This window comes from Myotis nattereri, assembly GCF_964212035.1.
Source record: "Myotis nattereri genome assembly, chromosome: 10".
In the NCBI taxonomy this organism is placed as follows: Eukaryota; Metazoa; Chordata; class Mammalia; order Chiroptera; family Vespertilionidae; genus Myotis; species Myotis nattereri.
Window position 1 is genome coordinate 1609817 of NC_138085.1, and position 20564 is coordinate 1630380.

The following is a 20564-nucleotide window of genomic DNA, read 5'->3' on the forward strand; positions in this document are numbered from 1 at the left end:
TACAAGCTTCCAAGACTCAATCAGGAAGAATCAAAAAACCTAAATAGGTTGAAAACTACTGAAGAAATTGAAGCAGTGATAAAAAATCTTCCAGCAAACAAAAGCCCTTGTCCGGATGGCTTTATAGCGGAGTTCTACCAATCTTTCAAAGAAGAACTAAAACCTATCTTTCTCAGACTATTCCAAAAAATTCAAGAGGAAGGCACACTTCCAAACTCGTTCTATAAAGCCAGCAATACCCTAATTCCAAAACCAGATAAAGATACCCCAAAGAAAGAGAATTGCAGGCCAATATCCTTAATGAACATAGATGCTAAAATCCTCAACAAAATTCTAGCAAATCAGATCCAGTATTACATTAGAAAGATCATTTACCATTACCAAGTGGGGTTAATCATGGGGATGCAAGGATGGTATAATATCTGCAAATCAATAGATGTGATACATCACATAAACATATTGAGAGACAAAAATCACATAATCATATCAATCGATCCAGAAAAAGCATTTTAAAAAAAATCCAATACCCTTTCCTGATAAAAACTATCAGCAAAGTGGAAACAGAGGGATCATAACTCAACCTAATAAAGGCCATATATGAAAAACCTATAGCCAACGTCATACTCAATGGGCAAAAACTAAACCCATTTCCCCTAAGGACAGGAACAAGATAGGGATGCCCACTTTTACCACTCCTGTTCAATATAGTACTGGAAGTGCTAGTCATAGCAATTAGACAAGAAGAAGAAATAAAAGGCTTCCAAATTGGAAAAGAAGAAATAAAACAGTCCTTATTCGCAGATGACATGATACTGTACATAGGAAACCCCAAAGACTCCATAAAAAAATGACTAGACTTAATAAATGAATTAAGCAATGTAGCAGGATACAAAATTAACACCGAGAAATCTATGGCTTTTTCATAAGCAATAATGAACTTACAGAAAGAGAAAGTAAAAAAACAATCCAATTTATCATTACACCAAAAGAATTATGATACCTAGGAATAAACTTAACTAAGGAGGGAGGTAAAATACCTATACTCAGAAAACTACAGGGCATTGAAAAAGAGATAGAGGAAGACAAAAACAAATGGGAGAACATACTGTGTTCATGGATTAGTATAATCAACATCATTAAAATGTCCCTACTACCCAAAGCAATTTATAAATTCAATGCAATCATTAAAATGCTAATGGCATATTTCACAGACCTAGAACAAACTGTCCAAAAATTCATCTGGAATAAAAAAAGATCCCGAATAGCCGCAGCAATCCTGAGAAATAAGAGCAAAGTTGTTGGGATCATAATACCAGATATCAAGCTATATTAAAAAACTATGGTTCTCAAAACTTCCTGGAACTGGCACAAGAACAGACATATAGACCAATGGAACAGAACAGAGAACCCAGAAGTCAACCCAAGCCACTATGCTCAACTAATATTTGACAAAGGAGACAAGAGCATACAATGGAGACAAGACAGTCTCTTCAATAAATGGTGTTGGGAAATTTGGTCAGATACATGCAAAAAAAAATGAAACTAGACCACCACCTTACACCATACACGAAAACAAACTCAAAATGGTTAAAGGACTTAAGTGTAGACTGGAAACCATAAAAATCTTAGAAGACTCCATAGGCAGCAAAGTATCAGACATATGTCATAGCAATATCTTCACTGATACAGCTCCTAGGGCAATGGAAACTAAGGAGAAAATGAACAAATGGGACTACATCAAAATAAAAAGCTTCTGAACAGCAAAAGAAACCATCAACAAAACAACAAGAAAGCCCACTGCATGGGAGAACATATTTGCCAATGTTCTCTCTGATAAGGGTTTAATCTCCAAAATTTATGGGGAACTCATACTACTTAACAAAAGGACAATAAACAATCCAATTTAAAAATGGGCAAAGGACCTAAGTAGACACTTTTTGAAAAAGGACATACAGAAGTCCAAGAGACATATGAAAACATGCTCAAAGTCACTAATCATCCGAGAGATGCAAATCAAAAAGACAACAAGGTACCATCTCACACCTGTCAGACTGGCTATTATCAACAAATCAACAAATGACAAGTGCTAGTGAGGATGTGGAGGAAAAGGAACCCTTGTGCACTGCTGGTGGGAATGCAGACTGGTGCAGCCACTGTGGAGAACAGTATGGAGTTTTCTTCAAAAGTTAAAAATGGAACTTCCGTTTGAACCAGTAATCCCACTTCTAGGAATATATCCCAAGAAAACAGAAAGGATATATGCACCCCTATGTCCATAGCAGCACAATTTACAATAGCTAAGATTTGGAAACAACCTAACTGCCCATCAGCTGATGAGTAGATTAAAAAACTGTGGTACATCTACACAAAGGAGTACTATGCCACTAGAAAATAGAAGGAACTTTTACCATTTGCAACAGCATGGATGGAACTGGAGAGCATTATGCTAAATGAAATAAGCCAGTCAGAGAAAGATAAATATCACATGATCTCACTCATATGTGGGATATAATGATCAACATAAACTGATGAACAAAAATAGTTCCAGAGACAAGGGGCAGGGGAGGGGGGTTGTTAGGGATCAACCAAAAGACTTGATGCATGCATATTAGCATAACCAATGGACACAGACACTGGGGCAGTGGGGGCTTGCCCTCGGGCGTGGGGGGGGGATCAATGGGGAAAAAGGAGACATGTGTAATACTTTAAACAATAAAAATAAATAAATAAATAAATAAATAAATAAATAAATAAATAAATAATAAATATGGTGGTGGGACATTTGACTTTGGGTGATGAACACATACATATCTTGTAACATAGAAACCCACACCTGAAACCTATATGATCATATTAACCAGTGTCACCCCAATAAATTTAATAGAAAGGAAAATAAAGCGTATTGAAATTCCGAGTGTGACCTCATCATTTAGGCCAGCCCAGGGACTGCCCATCAGTCTGTGACTTATTCTCGGGTCTGGGCGAAGGCTGATGCTTTCCCGTGTAATGTGGAGTGTTTCTCAATGTCCATCCCCACTGTGTTCGCAGCACTTCTGCTGCGATTGTTCCCCTGACAGTCTCCAGGGGTGAGTTCCTCAACTCTGTCCCAGTGAAGACCTTGTCCTAGACGTGCTGAGCGTATAGCTTCAAACGGGAGTAGCCAGCGCTCCTAGGGAGAACAGAGCCCGCAGGGCCTGCTGGTTCAGAGCCACTGCATCCTAGGATCCTCCAGAGTCCAGCCCTGCGCTCTTCCGGCCCTGCCCAGATGTGACTCCTGACTCTCAAGGTGACCTCTTCCAAGAAGGGGTCCGTGAGCCTGTGTGGGGCCTGGTGACCTGTCACCCAGGCTGGAGGGCTACAGATGTCACCTTTTGTGACAATCCTCAAAACTGTAGATTGCCCACTAGGAACAAAGCAGTCAAATGGCTGTTCTGGTGGCACCTTTAGAGCTCTATTTCCTCCACGAGAGCAAGAGGACCGTGGAGGAGGTGAGGAGTCATATGACCTAGAAAGAGAGGAAGCTCCACTCTCTCAAAGGAGCAAAAGTGGAGGCAAAAGCCCCCTTGGAGGCTTGGAACTCCTGCTGTTTATTATTTGTGGTCTCCCCGTGTGACTTTCCACACCCATCTGCTTCTGTGGGGACAACAAGGCAGGCACAGCCTAGCGGGAGATGCCTAGAGGACCCTGGACAGACACCCTGACAAACAAAGGCGGTGGCTCCCTGGTAACTGCACACGGAAGCAAAGGGAGCTGGGCAGCAAGCCCCCGTGTGGACCGGCTGGAGACCCAGGGCTCTGTCTCCATTTCTGGAGCCTTCCCTAAATCCAACCTCTTCACCCTGGGGAAAGGCCGGGTAGGAGGCAGGCTTTGGGCTCTGGCTTTCATCTAGCCCACATTCTTCAAACCAGGAAGTGCTTAACTACTTGGCGAAGGCAGAATGTGATACTCCACGAAACAGTTTCACTTGGAAGGAGTGGGAGCATGTGCCCTGAGTGAGCTAGGTGGCTGCTCAGCTGTGTTCCTTCAGCAGGTGCAGAGACCGCGTGACACAGCCCCGCAACCACTGCCCTCCCCGCAGGAAGCTAGAAGCCCCCTGCCCCGTGCCCAGTGAGCACAGAGCCCACCTGGGAGGAGCGCGGTTCGCAGTCAGAGGGCCCGGGCTCAGGTGTTGTTCTGTGACCTTCCACAGTCAGGTCAACAACTCCCTGTTTTCTACCAGATCATTTTTTCGGTCCCATCAAGACTGATTGATGACATAGTCCCCCAAACCACGGCCCTCATAAACAACTCGCTTATACTCATACTCAGACTTGGGAAGCTCAATCGAATCCTCAAACTTAAACTCCTGTGAGAGGACGCAGGTGTGCCTCTCGCCGGGCCAACTCCGAGTCTCAGAAGAGCCCAGCCACTGGCCTTCCCCAGTGTGGGGTGGACGCTACGCCTTTCCCCAAAGCTGAGAAGTAACAGGCCCAAGACAGCTCCTTTTTATTGTGAAGGCTTTCAGCATTCTCGCCAAGCCCTCTCAGCTTCCTGAGCTCCGCTGCAGTCGCTCAGCTGGAGGCAGCCACCTCGGCCAGGCCGTCCTGTCTGTGGCGGCTGCTGGCCCCACATTTGCCCTCGGAGGGAGGGGCCTGACCCCTGCCGCCAGCCACTGGATTTTCATTTCTTTCCCTACTACAGGTTCCAACTCTGCAGCAGAAGCACAACAATTAGAGCTCTGTTCTCCACACTAAGAAGCAGGGAGCAGTTGTCCAGCAGAAAGGCTGCTTAGAGAGGAGGGTGAGGCAGGGGTGACTGGAAAGACGGCCCCGGGATGCCAGCAGCAGCCAGCCAGGCGGCCATACTCACCCTCTGCCGCACTTGGTACATGTTGTGCGTCAGAAGGTCCCTCATGGACGCCACGTCTTCAGGGGAAAGCCTCTTGGTTCCCTGTGTCCGCTGGGCCCTGGGACCATTGGAGAAAGGCAGGCATTATTTTCCCATCTTGGCGAGGGAGACTGAAAGTATCATGGACTCGTGGGAGTTCCAGAAGCTTCTCAGCAGCCGTGAGAGGGCATCGCATGTCTTGACTCACACTTTGAAAATAGTTTCTTTCTATGCCTTTGAGCTTTTATGTTGAAAATATAACTCATTTTATTCCCTTCATATCTGCTACGATCAAACATGTGTGTAAAATACAAAGTCAATGATTGGAAAATAAAAATTTTAAAAATACTATAAAATGTAAACCGAATATTTTACTATTCGATTCAACAGCAATAAAACTCCCCAGTCAAGGCTGTTCTTGACCTGACCTGTGCTTGTTGTGGGTGTGAGCCACGCTTGTGGGCAGCGCTCTCCACACACCACCTTTCAGCAGCACTGAGCTAAGAGCTTTACCATGTTATGCGTGCCTTTATGAATACCTCTACCTTGGGATTGTTCCTTTAGGAATTTTATCTTCAGTTAAAGGACATTGTAAGAAACTAGTATCATATTTTACAAGGAGAATTGGGACGTTTTCATCATGAAAAAGCCAGCCCGGTTCTGAGACACTGGGACTCTGTGAGATTCTTGAAACAGTTGACTGCTCACTGCCTCCGCACAGACCAGATCCCCACAGTTTCCTTCATCCTGAGTCCCCCCGGCCACCGCCCTGAGGGCTCAAAAACCAAGTCATGCTCGGGTCAGCCTCAATGCACAATTGTCCTCTGAGGGTTTCCAAGTCATGACATCACATTGAGAAATGTATCTGATTTCAGTCATTTGAATTTAGGGGAGGTAATTTCTATTACTATTGCACGAGTAATGTATGTTCACTGCAGAATATAAGAACTTAAAAGAGAGCACTAAAGGAATTAAACCCCTCTGCTAATACTATTTCCTCCTGTTTTAATACTATTACATTAACACTTGGTATAAACCCTTACAGAGTTTTGACTTCTTTTTTCCCCTCTCTGGCTGCAGCTCTTCTGAATGTGCTAACAGCTGCTTGTAAAGCAAGTCTTAGGGTAATTGGTCACAGAGGTGAGTAGTTACTAGTTTCCAAACAGGCCACTTTTAAATAATTTTCCCAAGCATTGGTAGCTATCTATATATATAAAAGCCTAAGTGACTGTTTGACCGGCAGCTATGACGAATACTGACCACCAAGGGGCAGACGCTCAAGCACAGGCATGGAAACATGAAACAGACTGATAAATCTCAGAGGGAAAGGGGCAGGGGGAGGGCAGGAAAAGATTATCCAAAGATCTTATATGCATACTAGAGGCCCGGTGCACAAATTCTTGCACAGGTGGGGTCCCTCGGCCTGGCTTGCAGGGACCGGGCGGAAACTGGCAGTCTGACATCCCCCAAGGGGTCCTGGATTGTGAGAGGGCTCAGGCCAGGCCAAGGGACCCCATTCGTGCACCGGACCTCTAGCATAGCCATAAATAGCAAGGACGTCCTATAAGTAATTTTCAATTGGTAAGGGTGTTAAAGATGTGACTACTGGCCATCACAGTATGCCAGGGTGTCCTGAGCAATGCTGTCTGCACATTAACTATTGCTCTTTCTACAGTATTGTTGAACCAGAGTCTCCATAGCTTAGCACTACAACTGTCAACACTATTGATATGCAGTTACCACCCTTGGTAAACTGAACATTATCATAAAGATATTTCAACTTAACTGTTTAAATGTCCTTCAAATAAAATTTATTCTGATTTAGATACACCCACACATTCCAACAATCTGAACACATTCCTGTATTATGGTGGAAGTAATCTATTGCTAAGCAGAAAAAACAGCGAATCAAACAGTTCCATTTTCTGTGTATGCATCATAAAACAACCAAAGAGGTAGAGTGGATCTAACTTGGCACACTCCTTGGTTTATAACTGACCACGTTAGGAGGCACCAAGCATAATTAAAAGTGAGTTCAGGCTGCCGCTGGGTGTGTGGTACAGGCCCCAGGGCATCCGCTCTCACTCCTCTCATTCATCCGCACAAAGCTGCAGCCACAAAGCTGTACCGACGAGCTGCTAACTTGGGCCGGCGACACCGGGAGTTTTCCACATGCCACTCAATTAGCAGAATTACCCCTGAAATACTAACATCACAAGTACAGGAGAGACACAATCCTTAGAAAAATGAAATGTTAATAATTTCTTGGTCAAAAAAACAGAAAAGCTGTAAACTGAAAGATCTTTGTCATTTGAACCTTCACTCACTATCCATGAAAGAATTCTCTGTCACCTTAAACAAAGGTTCTATGGAAATTCCATGGCTATTAAAATCAAATGGGCTCTGACTGGTTTTGCTTGGTGGATAGAGCATCGGCCTGCGGACTGAAGGGTCCTGGGTTTGACTCTTGTCAAGGGCATGTACCTTGGTTGCAGGCTTGGTCCTGGCCCTGGTCAGGGCATGTGCGGGAGGCAACCAATCCATGTCTTTCTCTCTCTTTCATTAATGTCTCTCTCTCCTCTTCCCTTCCACTCTCTCTAAAAATAAAAAATATCCTTGGGTGAAGATTAACAAACAAAAATTGAATGGGAAAGTATGAACCTAAATGTATTCAAACAAAAGGTTGACATTTCTCCTAACTTTTTAAAATGCTAGAATAATGTAAAAAGAGGCTTCAATTCCAAGAAATATAGATATAAAATCTGGTAGATGTTATATTCATGCCATAATATTAATTCCCCCCCAAATAAAATATTATACCCTGGTTCATTTAGAAGAATCCATCCCCTTAATCGCTTTATGCATAAAATCCCTGGGAAATATGTTAAGATGCTAAAGGCCATGCTCACTGAGTGAACAATGTGCCCAACAGCGTGTGAGCGTGGCTGCCCCATGTCTGTTTCTCCCATTACACTATTGGGGTGACCTTTAGGAAGGTCCCCAAGATGGCCACCATTTAGAAGGAGTGAAGAGTGGCGGAGCAGGCCTGACTCCCCCACAAGGCTCCACTATAGAATGAAAATGGCATCGGGTCTTCATTCCAGAGTCGTTGGCAAAAGAATGCACAAAGCTAAACTTATGCCTGTCAACATGTGATCAAATAAAAAACATTTAAACTACAATCATTTTATACTTTTTATAAATGACATTAAAATTATTTGGAAATTTTAAAATGTAATATTTTTAAGTTGTAGAGTTGTAGTTTGCTATGCCTATAAATTTATAAATATTTCAATAGCTCTAAAATATTAACCAAATAATTTTTAAAGCTTCCACAGTTTTAATCAATTTGAACCTCTATCCTCTGGTATTTCTAAGAGCTTACTACTCGCTGGTAAAATGAGATGCCTCACATTAAAATAATAATTCAAGGACATACTCTACCTATTCCATAGGATTGTTTTGAGGTTCATGTAAAACCAGAGAAAGCCCTGGAACCAACAGCAGTGCAGCGTGCTGTGGACAGCTTCGGTGGGAGGTGCCCCTGAAGCCACAGTTTGCAAATCTAAGCCTCTTGTGGAACAATCGTTTAACTTCTAAAAAAAATACATGTGCATTTTGCTGTTTTCATTTTGTGCAGAATAATAAAAAGTGAGCTGAACACACATTTCTTTTTCCTATTATTGTGTGAAGGTTTGTTTATTAAGAAATTAGCTGCTTTGATCTTTGGAGCGGAATTCCTTTTTGCTTGATGTCTGACATATTTCTGATGAGATCAAATAAATATAACTTCACTACTAAACTTGAATTAAATATAAGTTTAAAAAGCCTCTCCACTGTTCGGGCAATAGATGGAAGCATTTATCTCTCACCTAGAAGGTTTTCTTACCAATCTTGAGTCAAGGTTTTAAACCTGTTCGGAAAAAATCATAACCTCAACAGAAGCTCCCCCGCCCTCCCCCCCCCCGCCCCCCCAATAAAGCTGGCTTAGAATTCCTTCAGGCCAGAAGTAGGGGCAACTGTTTCTGCCAGAGCCATGTAATATGGAGATTCAGGTTAAGTTTTAGCTCAAGGTAGGCTGATTGTCACTGAGATAAGCATTCCTAGACCAAGTGCTCACCTAACTGGTAAGCCAACCACAGGAGGAAGTCCCCAGGCCTAACCTGCCGGAGCCAGCCCAGCCTCCCGCTGTGCCCTGGGTTAGCGCTCATCCTCCAGTGAGCAGGTCAGAGCGCCCGGGTGGCTGTCCCTCTGTCCTCGCATATCCCAGGCTTTGGGATGATGAGTGTGTGACCTTTGACTTTATTAATATCACCTTCTGTGTTAATGTCATGACCCAGCTCCATGAGGGCAGGACTGCGTCTGCTTTTACATAACAGGTGCCTGAGGAACAGGATTGGGCCCAAAGTGCGGCCCGGCCCAGGGGACACTGGCCTCTGGTAAGAGGGTGCCCCTCCCTACACCTGCCTCCACACCGCAGGTCAGCAATCAAGCTAATGGGATTTGAATGCAGTTCATTAGGAAATAAAGGTCAATGCAAAGAACCCCTGATGAATGAAGTATTAACCTCTTAAATAAGGACAGGATCGCTATTACTCAAGGTTCTTTCTGCTTCAGGCTCTCACCAGGCTCAGCACGCCGCCAATGCACACACTTGCTAGCCCTTCCTCAGCGAGCTTCCCCAGTTTCCTCGAAGCCATGCGATGGGCAGCACTGACACAGACTGAGCAACCTCAAAACAGTCGGCTGACAAATGGGCAGGCAGCTTCCTGCTGACCCGGAGCTCACACAAGGCCATGGAAGCGAGGCGAGGGGCTGCCTACTCACTAGGGGTGAGAAATAACACTCAGACGTTGGTGACAATCTGATTAACATCTATTCTTAGCTCTTTTCTCAACGTGAGGACATTAGTGAAGCTCATGATCAAGTGTCCTTACCAACTGAGTAGATCAGGTGGAGGGGCTGGGGTTCCTCACCCGAAATAGACGTTCTGATTAATTTGCTCAAACCAGAAGGCATTTCGTAGAAGAAAACTGAGCATCTGGGGGTGGTGGTGAATTAATTCTTGTGGTGTTGAAGGGGCTCTTGTTAAACGTTAGAGAGTTAAAACAGCTTTAAAAAATATTGAATCCAGCTGGCGTGGCTCAGTGGTTGAGCGTCAACCTATGAACCAGGAGGTTGTAGTTCAATTCCCAGTCAGGGCACATGCCCAGGTTGTGGGCTCGATCCCCAGGGTGGGGCATGCAGGAGGCAGCCAATCAATGATTATCTCTCATCACTGATGTGTCTATCTCTTCCCCCCTCTCCCTTCCTCTCTGATATCAATAAAAGTATATAAAAAATATATTGAGCCAGCTCCTAGGATAATTGGTTTCCTGATGCTCCAATAGAAGCACCACGCTTCCAAGGGAATCTTCTTATAATGCTGGGCTTATGTAGGTCTTGCCCCTCCACACACACTGCCTCTCCACCAACTAACTCCCTACAGCCCTGGTCCACAGGAAGCCTGCCCCTCCCAATCCTACTCCAAGCTAGTCTCACACAGACTCCAGGCAAATTTCACAATCTCACACGGATTTTTTTTTATTTTATTTTTTTGCCTTAGACACAATGGTAAACACAGCTTTCTTTTAAAATAGTCCCCAACCATCACGCCTCTTGCTAGCCCCACTCATCCCCAAATCCAAGTTAGTGCCTCAGAATGCTGACTTCATACAAGAGAGGAAGGAAAATGACTGTGGGAGGAATGCAATGGCAGGATTAGCAGAATCAAGTGAATAGGGGTCAGAGGGTAGAGACTTCTAATTAGAAAGAGAAAGCTTTGTAAAATATGCTAGAATTCTAAAAATTCACTTGCTTCTCCCTTCCAAGGAAGGCAACTTTTGCTTGAAGGTAGTTCCAGGAATTAGGTGAAACAGGTTGATCATGGCCAAGTCACAAAATGGCAAGATGGTCTGTTTTTCACAATCCTCCCTCATACGTGTACCTTTCCCCACCCAGGATTACCCATAAGCAAAGCAACGAGGCATGCCCCTGGGAGCCCTGACACTGAAAGTCCCCATCAGTGTTGCCGGAGGGGAGGGGGCGGGGGCGGGTGAAAAAGGTGAAGGATTAAAAAGTACAGATTGGTAGTAGCTGCATAGTCACAGGGCTGTGAAGTACAACACAGGGAATGCAGTCAACAATATGATAATATCTACGCATGGTGTCGGGGCACTGGAAATATCGGTGGCCACTTTGTAAAGTATATGATTGTCTAACCACTATGCTGTGCACCTGAAACTCAGACCCATAATATTTAAAGTAAACTGTAGTTGAAAAACATTTTACACACGAAAAACTAATCTAGACCAGAGCGCAGCTGGCACTTACTGGTGGGGCCTGGAGAAGGCTGTGGCGCTCAGGGCCCCGGTCTCCGCCATCTCAAGGACTTGCTTCATTTCCAGCTTCTTGTACAAGGAAACGATGCTGGACCTCGGCAGGTTCTTTCTGATTAGGATTTTCCGTAAATATTTGTGATCAAACTTCTTAAACCTGAAAATGAAAGCCAACCTTTGGAAATGTGTACTTTCTGTGCATGTTGTGTAACGATGTATTTTTCTTAAAACAAACTACTACTTAACTTCAGTCTGAGAAACACCAGGACAGTGCCTGGAAGTCAAAGCTGCCGAACACATTTAAAAAAATTATAATTATAGAATTAATGCATTTTTTTTAAAAAATAAAGGAAGAATCAACAAAACAAAAGGAAGGGACAAGCCAGGACAAAAAGGGTGCGTAAGCGGGAGCAGGGAGGCCAGCCTAGCTCAGCTCCAATTGTAAGAGCAGGAATGAGGGGTTGAGGCTTTTGAACCAGTGTTTCACTCTAATAGCTTGTAACTGTGGCAGCTGTACTGACAGTAATATCGGCCTCTCCCACCCAGACCTGGTCAGTCTCCATGGCCTGTGGCTGCAGTGGTTTTGCCCATTATGCTGAAGGTCACTTTCAGTCCTGCCGACTGAGGGGGAGGGGAGGGGCAGGGAGAACCCACACACCTCGCAGGAGGAGAACCTGCTCTGTCGCTCCTGGCGGCCGGCTGTCATAGTGAAGCCCTCGCAGGCTCATCAGACCGACCTGCACGTGTGTGTTGATTTGCGGAGCCGGCATTTGTTCGGAGTAGGAATGCTTGACACTTCCCATCACTTTATACTCAGAAGGCACTGGTCGGCCTGCTCCACCTGCTGCCATTCCCTGTGCCAGCTGCCATGTGGCTTGCCGGAGGCACCCCAGGGCCTTTCCTCCATGCCCTCCGCCATCTCCTGGACACCAGCTTCCCTTCCACCGGGTCCCCCCGCCCTTCTCTTTCTTTCCTGCCACATGGAGATGGCTTCCCCGCTTCGTCCTCTGCGGTGACCTCGCCCACGCCCATGGCTTTGGTTACCAAACACTCTGATGACTCACAACCTTTACCTCTAGCCCCAATTTTCCTCTTAAACCTGAGACTATATTCCAAAATGGGTGCCGAAATGCATTTGAGACATCTTACACAGATCCTATTATTTAATTCTAAACATTGCTCCCTGACATTGTTATCTCCCTACACTCCCGACCTGGACGTCTGAGAGTCATTCTATTTCCCCTGCTTCTTTTACAGCCGGACTCCCAGGCCCTTTGTCTTCTGGTCCCTTCCTCTAGATTCCTTCTGGCTTTGTTCTCAGCTTCAGGGTAACCCTTGGAGGTTCCTATGCCATCACCATCCTTTCTAGAGAGTGAAACCCTGTCTCCTTACCTGTCTCGCACTTGGTAGTGGCTCCATTGCCCACACACATCTTCAATTCCCGCCTTCAAGTGATCCATCAGCTGCCAAACCAAATGCGAGAAAATGATTGGTGGTGAAAGGTTAACACTAAAAGAGACACAGGGCACGCTGGTGCACCCCGGGCACAAAGGAGGCCATAATTTCTTGGAGCTCAGCCTCTTCTCTCACTCTGTTCATGCCACTGAAACATGTCATTCTTTTCATAGTGATTTAACTCCATTTCATGATTGAAAGACTCTGCAGAAAAAAGTTCGTTAATAATGCGTATAGAGGAGAGAACCCTGATACCCAAGGACCGAAGGTGGAGCCAGCATAGAGACTGATAGGAGGGGCAGAGACGTGACCCACAGAGGGGAACTGAAGTCCCAGAGAAATATCTCAGCTGGTGGTGGAGGGGGGGGGAGGTGCCACTGAGAATTCTGGGATCTAATCCCGGAGCTGGGCTCCCCAGCAGAGAGCACCAAACTGAGGAAGGTATCCACATAACATCAAGCTGTGAAAAGCAGTGGGATGCTGTAGCAAGGGAGTGGCAGCTGAAAGTTCAGGCACCCTCTTAAAGGGCCAAGGCAAAAACATTTCCTGTGGGGCCACCCATCTTGTGCTCTGGCAGAAGGAGGGTGAAGTGGACTGGAGCTGTGAGAGCAGAAGCCAGCACTGGGGACTCAGGGGACAGAGCTCAGAAGGCAGACACCCCAAGTCTCCTCAGCTCAGTCATTCCCTCACACAGCCACATAGACATCTGCCTTGCCTGGGGGGATAGATATCTGCCTTGCCTGGGGGAAAGACAGTTGACACACCCTATTGGAAAACACCTTGCCCTGAGGCCGCTTAAGAGATTAAAAGTAACAATTCGAAGGAGTAACAGCTGCTTGTGTAGCCCACCCCCATCCAAGGAACAGCAGCCTCCTGATCACCACACCCTCTGTCTGAGGAACAGAAGCTGTGTGTGAAGCCTCCCCTACCAGCCAGAGGAGCCACCACAACTGTGAAGAGCACCCACCAGAGGAGCTGCTACCAACTGAGGAGCAGCTGCTACCACAACTGCCTGAGGAGCAACCACAGCCCAAGGAGCCACTGCCACCCAAGGAGCAGCCACTGAAAGACTCAACATCTAGATATGGTGGTACAATCAAACATGGGTAGACAAAGAAACCCCCAAAGGAAAGAAAAGGAGGACTCACCAGAAAAGCAGCTAAGTGATAGAGAGGCATGCAACATGACAGAAAAAGAATTCAGAATAAGGGTCCTAGAGTGCATAAACTGGGTGGAGGAAAAAATCAACAACTTATGCAAGAATCAAGAAGAAACAGATGAAAAAAATCAAAAAATTATGTAAGAACCAAGAAGAAATGAAGAGCTGCAGGGAGCCGGTCCATCCTTGCTGTTTCAAGGGACCTGGCATATATGGCATACTGTTCTTAATATGTTTGCTCACCTTCTTGGCACTATGTGTTTTAACCAAGTTCACCTCTCTGAGAAAGGTTGTATCCCCAGGTAGGGATTTTCCCCTGAAGTTAGGGAGGGAATGAAACCCCTTAACTAAGTGCCAGTTGGGTAATTAATCACTTTAACTATGAACAATCATGCTTAAGCTACATAATCTTTACTCCCTGGAATGGAGATAAGAAACACCCTAACCTTTGGAATAGAGATTGATAGGATTGGAATCAACTGGTATAAATACAGATGTAACAAGACAACAGGATACAGAACCTAGACACAGAACCTACACAGAACCTAGAGACAGAAGAACTTCGCTGGAGAGAACATGGCAAAAGATCCTGGACAGAACCTAGACTCAGAAACTGGCCACAGAACCTAGAGACAGAACCTAGCGAGAGAACCTGGCTGAAGAACCTAGAGACAGAACCTGGCTACAGAACCTGGATAGAACATGGCAAGAGAACCTGAATAGAACCTGGTGACTGAACCTGGCTGGAGAACCTAGCGAGGGAACATGGCTACAGAACCTGGCTGGAGAACCTGGAGAACCTGACTGGAGAACCTAGCAAGAGAACATGGACACAGAACTTGGCTGGAAATCCTAACCAGAACTTGGCTAGAGATCCTGGCTAGGCTGCTGATAAACTGAACGCTGTCTCCATGTCATTCCTTCTTCGCCGACTCCGTCCACACCTTTGGGGACCCCTGGACCTGCTGGGGTTGGACTCCAGCAAAGAGCGATATAGCAGCAAAAAAACAACAACAACAACAAAAAAAACACCATTGAAAGTTTCAACAATAGACTAGGAGAAACGGAGGACCGAATTAGTGAATTAGAAGACAGGGAAACAAAACACACCCAAATTGAACAGCAATTGGAGAAAAAAATTAAAAGACAGGAGGAGAGCCTCAGGGAGCTATGGGACAACATGAAACGAAACAACATACAAATAATAGGGGTGCCAGAACAACAGAAAGAGGAACAGGGTTAGAAAACCTATTTGAAGAAATAATATCAGAAAACTTACCAGAGGTGGGGAAGAAAAATATCACACAAGCACAGAGTCCCAAACAAGGTGAACCCGAAAAGACCCACACCAAGACACATCATAATTACCATGGTAAATGTTCAAGACAAAGAGAGAATCTTAAAGGCTGCAAGAGAGAGACGGAAAGTTACATTCAAGGGATCTCCCATTAGATTATCAAATGATTTCCCAATAGAAACACATCAGGCCAGAAAAGAATGGACAGAAATTTACAAAGTGATGCAAAGCAAAGGACTGAATCCAAGAATACTCTATCCAGCAAGGATATCATTCAAAATTGAAGGGGAAATAAGAAGTTTCACAGACAAAAAAAGGCTAAGGGTGTTTATCATCACCAAGCCAGCAATGCAAGAAATGCTAAAGAGACTGGTGTAAAAGGAAGAAACAAAAAGCTCAGAAAGAAAAAAGCCACACAAAAAAAGAAATGGCTACAAACAAGTACCTTTCAATAATAACTTTAAACGTAAATGGACTAAATGCTCCAACCAAAAGACATCGAGTGGCTGAATGGATAAAAAAACATGACCCATACATTTGCTGTCTACAAGAGACCCACCTCAGAAGAAGGGACTCACACAGACTGAAAGTGAAGGGATGGAAAAATATCTTTCAGGCAAATGGAAATGAAAAAAAAAAGCTGGGGTAGCAATACTTATATTGGACAAAGTGAAGGCCATAACAAGAGATAAGGAAGGCCACTTCATAATACTAAAGGGATCAATACAACAAGAAGATATAACCCTGATAAACATATATGAACACAATGCAGGAGCACCCAAATACATAAAAAAAAAACCTCCTGGAAGATATCAAGGGAGAGATCGACAACAATACAATCATAGTAGGGGACTTTAATACACCACTGACAGCACTGGATAAATCCTCTAGACAAAGAATCAGCAAAGAAACAGCAATCCTAAATGACTCACTAGATCAGATGGAATTAATTGACATCTTCAGAACACTTAACCCCAAAGCCACGGAATATACATTCTTCTCAAGGGCTCATGGGACATATTAAAAAGTAGACCACATATTGGGTCACAGACAAAGTCTCCCCAAATTCAAGAAGATTGAAATCTTACCAAGCATCTTCTCAGACCACGATGGCATAATATTAGAAATAAACTACAATAAAAACAACCCAAAATACTCAAACACTTGGAAGCTGAATAGCATGTTATTAAATAACTAGAGGCCTGGTGCACAAAAATTTGTGCACTGGTGGGGGCGGGGGGATGTCCCTCAGCCCCACTTGTGCCCTCTCACAGTCGGGGACCCCTCGGGAGATAACGACCTGCTGGCTTAGGCCCACTCCCGGGTGGCAGAGGGCAGGACCAATCCCTAGGTGCCTGCCCCGCATGCCCTGGTCGGGCTCAGAGCAGGGCCAATTGGGGAGTTAGGGCGCCGCCCCTTGTCATGCACAGAGCAGGGCGGATCGAGAGGTTGCGATGTCACTGTCAGTCACGCTCAGGGTAGGGCTGATTGGGGGGTTGGGGCACCGCCTCCTGTCACACTCAAGGAAGGGTCGATGGGGAGGTTGTGGCGCCACCCCCTGTCATGCACAGAGCAGGGAGGATCAGGGGGTTGTGGTGCCACCCCTGTCACATACAGAGCAGGGCCCATCAGGGGTGTTGGGGCTCTCTACCCTGTCACACACAGAGCAGGGCTGATCAGGGGGTTGGGGAGCTCCCCCCTGTCATGCACAGAGCAGGGCCGGTAGGGGAGTTGGGTTGCTGCCCCCTGTCACCCACAGAGCAGGGCTGATCAGGGGGTTGGGGCACTCCCCCCTGTCACACTCAGGGCAGGGCCGATGGGGAATTGTGGCTCCACCCCATCACACACAGAGCAGGGACCATGGGGGGAGTTAGGGTGCCACACCCTGTCACACACAGAGCAGGGCTGATTAGGGGGTTGGGGAGCTCCCCGCTATCAGGCACAGAGCAGGGCCGATTAGGGGGTTGGGGTGCCTTCCCCTGTCATGAACAGAGCAGGGCGAATAGGGAGATTGTGGCCCCACCTCCTGTCACACACAGGGCTGCAGAGTGATCAGGGGGTTTGGGTGCTGCCCCCTGTCACGCTGCTCCAGGGGCCAGGAGGCCTTGCGGCTCCACTGATCCCGGTGCTGGGAAGCATACTGCCCTTTTACTATATAGGATAGAGGCCTGGTGCACAGGTGGGGGCCAGCTGGTTTGCCCTGAAGGGTGTCCTGGATCAGGGTGGGGGTCCTGCTTGGGTGCCTGGCCAGCCTGGATGAGGGGAGGATGGCTGTTTGCAGCTGGTCTCACCCCCTTCAGGGTGGGGGTTCCCACTGGGGTGCCTGGCCAGTCTGGGTGAGGGGCTGAGGGCCATTTTCAGGCTACCTAGGAATAAACTTAACTAAGGAGGTAAAAGACCTCTACTCAGAAAACTACAGGACATTGAAAAAAGAGATAGAGGAAGACATAAACAGATGGAAGAACATACCGTGTTTATGGATTGGTAGAATCAACATCATTAAAATGTCCATACTACCCAAAGCAATCTATAAATTCAACGCACTTCCCATTAAAATACCAACAGCATACTTCACAGATCTAGAACGAACTCTCCAAAAATTCATCTGGAATAAAAAAGACCCCAAATAGCTGCAGCGATCCTGAGAAAGAACAAAGTAGGTGGGATCTCAATACCAGATATCAAGCTGTATTACAAAGCCACTGTTCTCAAAACTGCTTGGTACTGGCACAAGAACAGACATATAGATCAATGGAATAGAATAGAGAGCCCAGAAATCGGTCAGAACCAATATGCTCAATTAATATTTGACAAAGGAGGCAAGAACATACAATGAAGCCAAGATAGTCTCTTTAATAAATGGTGTTGGGAAAATTGGACGGATACATGCAAGAAAATGAAACTAGACCACCAACCTACACCATACACAAAAAACAAACTCAAATGGCTAAAGGACTTAAATATACGACAGGAAACCATAAAAATTCTAGAAGAATCCAAAGGCAACAAAATCTCAGACATATGCTGAAGCAATTTCTTCACCGATTCAGCTCCTAGGGCACTTGAAACTAAAGAGAAAATGAACAAATGGGACTACATCAAAATAAAAAGCTTCTGCACAGCAAAAGAAACCATCAACAAAACAACAAGAAAGCCCACTGAGTGGGAAAACATGTTTGCCAATGTCATATCTGATAAGGGCCTAATCTCCAAAATTTAGAGGGAACTCATACAACTTAACAAATGAAGATAAACAATCCAATCAAAAAATGGGCAAAGGACCTAAATAGACACCTTTCAAAAGAGGACATTCAGAAAGCCAAGAGACATATGAAAACTTGCTTTAAGTCACTAATCATCCGAGAGATGCTAATAAAAAAAACAATGAGGTACCATCTCACACCTGTCAGAAAGGCTATCATCAACAAATCAACAAGTGCTGGAGAGGATGTGGAGAAAAAGGAACACTTGTGCACTGCTGGTGGGAATGCAGACTGGTGCAGCTACTATGGAAGACAGTATGGAGTTTCCTCAAATAACTAAATATGGAACTCCCATTTGACCCTTTGATCCCACTTCTAGGAATATATCCCAAGGAACCAGAAACACCAATCAGAAAGGATATATGCACCCATATGTTCATAGCAGCACAATTCACCATAGCTAAGATCTGGAAACAGCCTAAGTGCCCATCAGTAGATGAATGGATTAGAAAACCGTGGTACATCTACACGATGGAATACTATGCTGCTGTAAAAAAGAAGGAACTCTTACCATTTGCAATGGCATGGATGGAGCTGGAGAGCATTATACTAAGTGAAATAAGCCAGTCAATGAAGGAAAAACACCACATGATCTCACTCACTCATGGATAATAAAGATCATTATAAACTATGAACAAAAATAGATACAGAGGCAGAGCTGCCTCGAACAGATTGTCAAACTACAGCAGGAAAGCTGGGGAGGGTTGAGGGGCGGGAGGGGTGGGGGTAAGAGATCAACCGAAGGACTTGTATGCATGCATATAAGAATAACCAATGGACATAAGACACTGGGGGGTAGGGGAGTTCGGGGGATTGTTAACGGCGGGGAAAAAAAGGAGACATATGTAATACTCTTTGTAATACTTTAAACAATAAAACAATTAAAAAATAAAATTAAAAAAATAATGCATATAATTTGCAATGAAAACAGGTTAGTTGCCATTTCCTTTGCATCATATTTTTCCAGGATGATCTAGGAAATATCTCGTTATTGAAATCACATGGATATAAAGCCTAGTAAATAATTACTTTTAATTTCATTGCAAAAGAAAAGATAATGATATTTTACAATTTATACAGTTTCTAAAATATAATACTGCAAATATTTATTATAATAACATATAACAGTAAAATTTACCTATGTCCCTATTCTTTTATCTGACATTTTGTCTCAGTATTTACATTTCATCATCCAATCCAGTTATACTACATTTGATTTATAAAAATTTTTCATAGGAATTTAGGGAAAAAAGGATAATCTCTTAAAAACTTATAAATTATTCTTGATATAATATAAATTTGTGATCATTAAGGCTTATACTAGCTTCTAATTTTTTTGCAAAATAGATTAAAATATTAAATTAATTCTGAAATATTTAATGATGGATATTTTATTAATAATTATAACATTTTTGAGAAACATAAATAAGAAAGAAATATCCAATTTCCATTGTTTTAACTATATAATCTCCAATTTCTCAAAATAATGAGCAGAGGGGATAAAGATAGAAACAAAAATTTTTAATTAGGTTAAAGCATTACTTATTTTAAAACACTCCTTATCCTCATCTACTGAATATTTTTTAATGACTTTGAAAATTTTTGATTTGGGTTTTCTGAAATTTAATTGCTTTATTTCCTCAAGTGACTTTGGCCGTGAAATTCAGGGCTGATTTGGAATGATTTCAGCAGTTTCTCCAGCTTTAGCATCGTGAATTCACAAGGATGAGAGAAACCTAAAAATTACCTGAGTCAATCGTCCCCTCAGACCTCCGACCTCCTGTACAATATCTATGCCACATGTTCCCAATCATTTAAGCTTTGGGTGTGCCACGTAAGAAACAAGTCGGAGTGTTCTTTATTAACTGAGCCGAAGTCTCTTTCCCTATATCTTCTGTATATTCGTTCTCATTTTTATTCCCTGGAGCCACGTAGAATGACATCCCTTCAGGATTGCATAGAACTTCAATAAAATAAAGAGGTAGAAGCCACCTTCAACTTCACTCTCCTCTCTGTCAGATGTGGATCCTTTCACTGAACTCCACCACGGAGCCATCTGCTGAGGTAGTAGCAGCCTTCACCCCTTTCTAACCAAACGTCAGGAAGAGCAGGGGACCAGGCTCCACTGGAACAAGGACTTCAGAGCC

At 44.4% G+C, this 20564-nt stretch overlaps 1 protein-coding gene across 1 annotated transcript in view; it reads right to left on the reverse strand.

Annotated features, from left to right (window-relative positions):
* The window catches only part of SLC9A4 (solute carrier family 9 member A4), a gene marked incomplete at both ends in the record, with an annotated part of 72596 nt that overhangs the window by 25650 nt on the left and 26382 nt on the right, over positions 1-20564 (reverse strand). The window contains 3 exons of the mRNA XM_081101212.1: positions 4849-4945; positions 11239-11400; positions 12636-12706. Of these exons, the coding sequence (XP_080957338.1) occupies positions 4849-4945; positions 11239-11400; positions 12636-12706 (330 nt within the window). The remainder of the gene's footprint in view (positions 1-4848; positions 4946-11238; positions 11401-12635; positions 12707-20564) is intronic.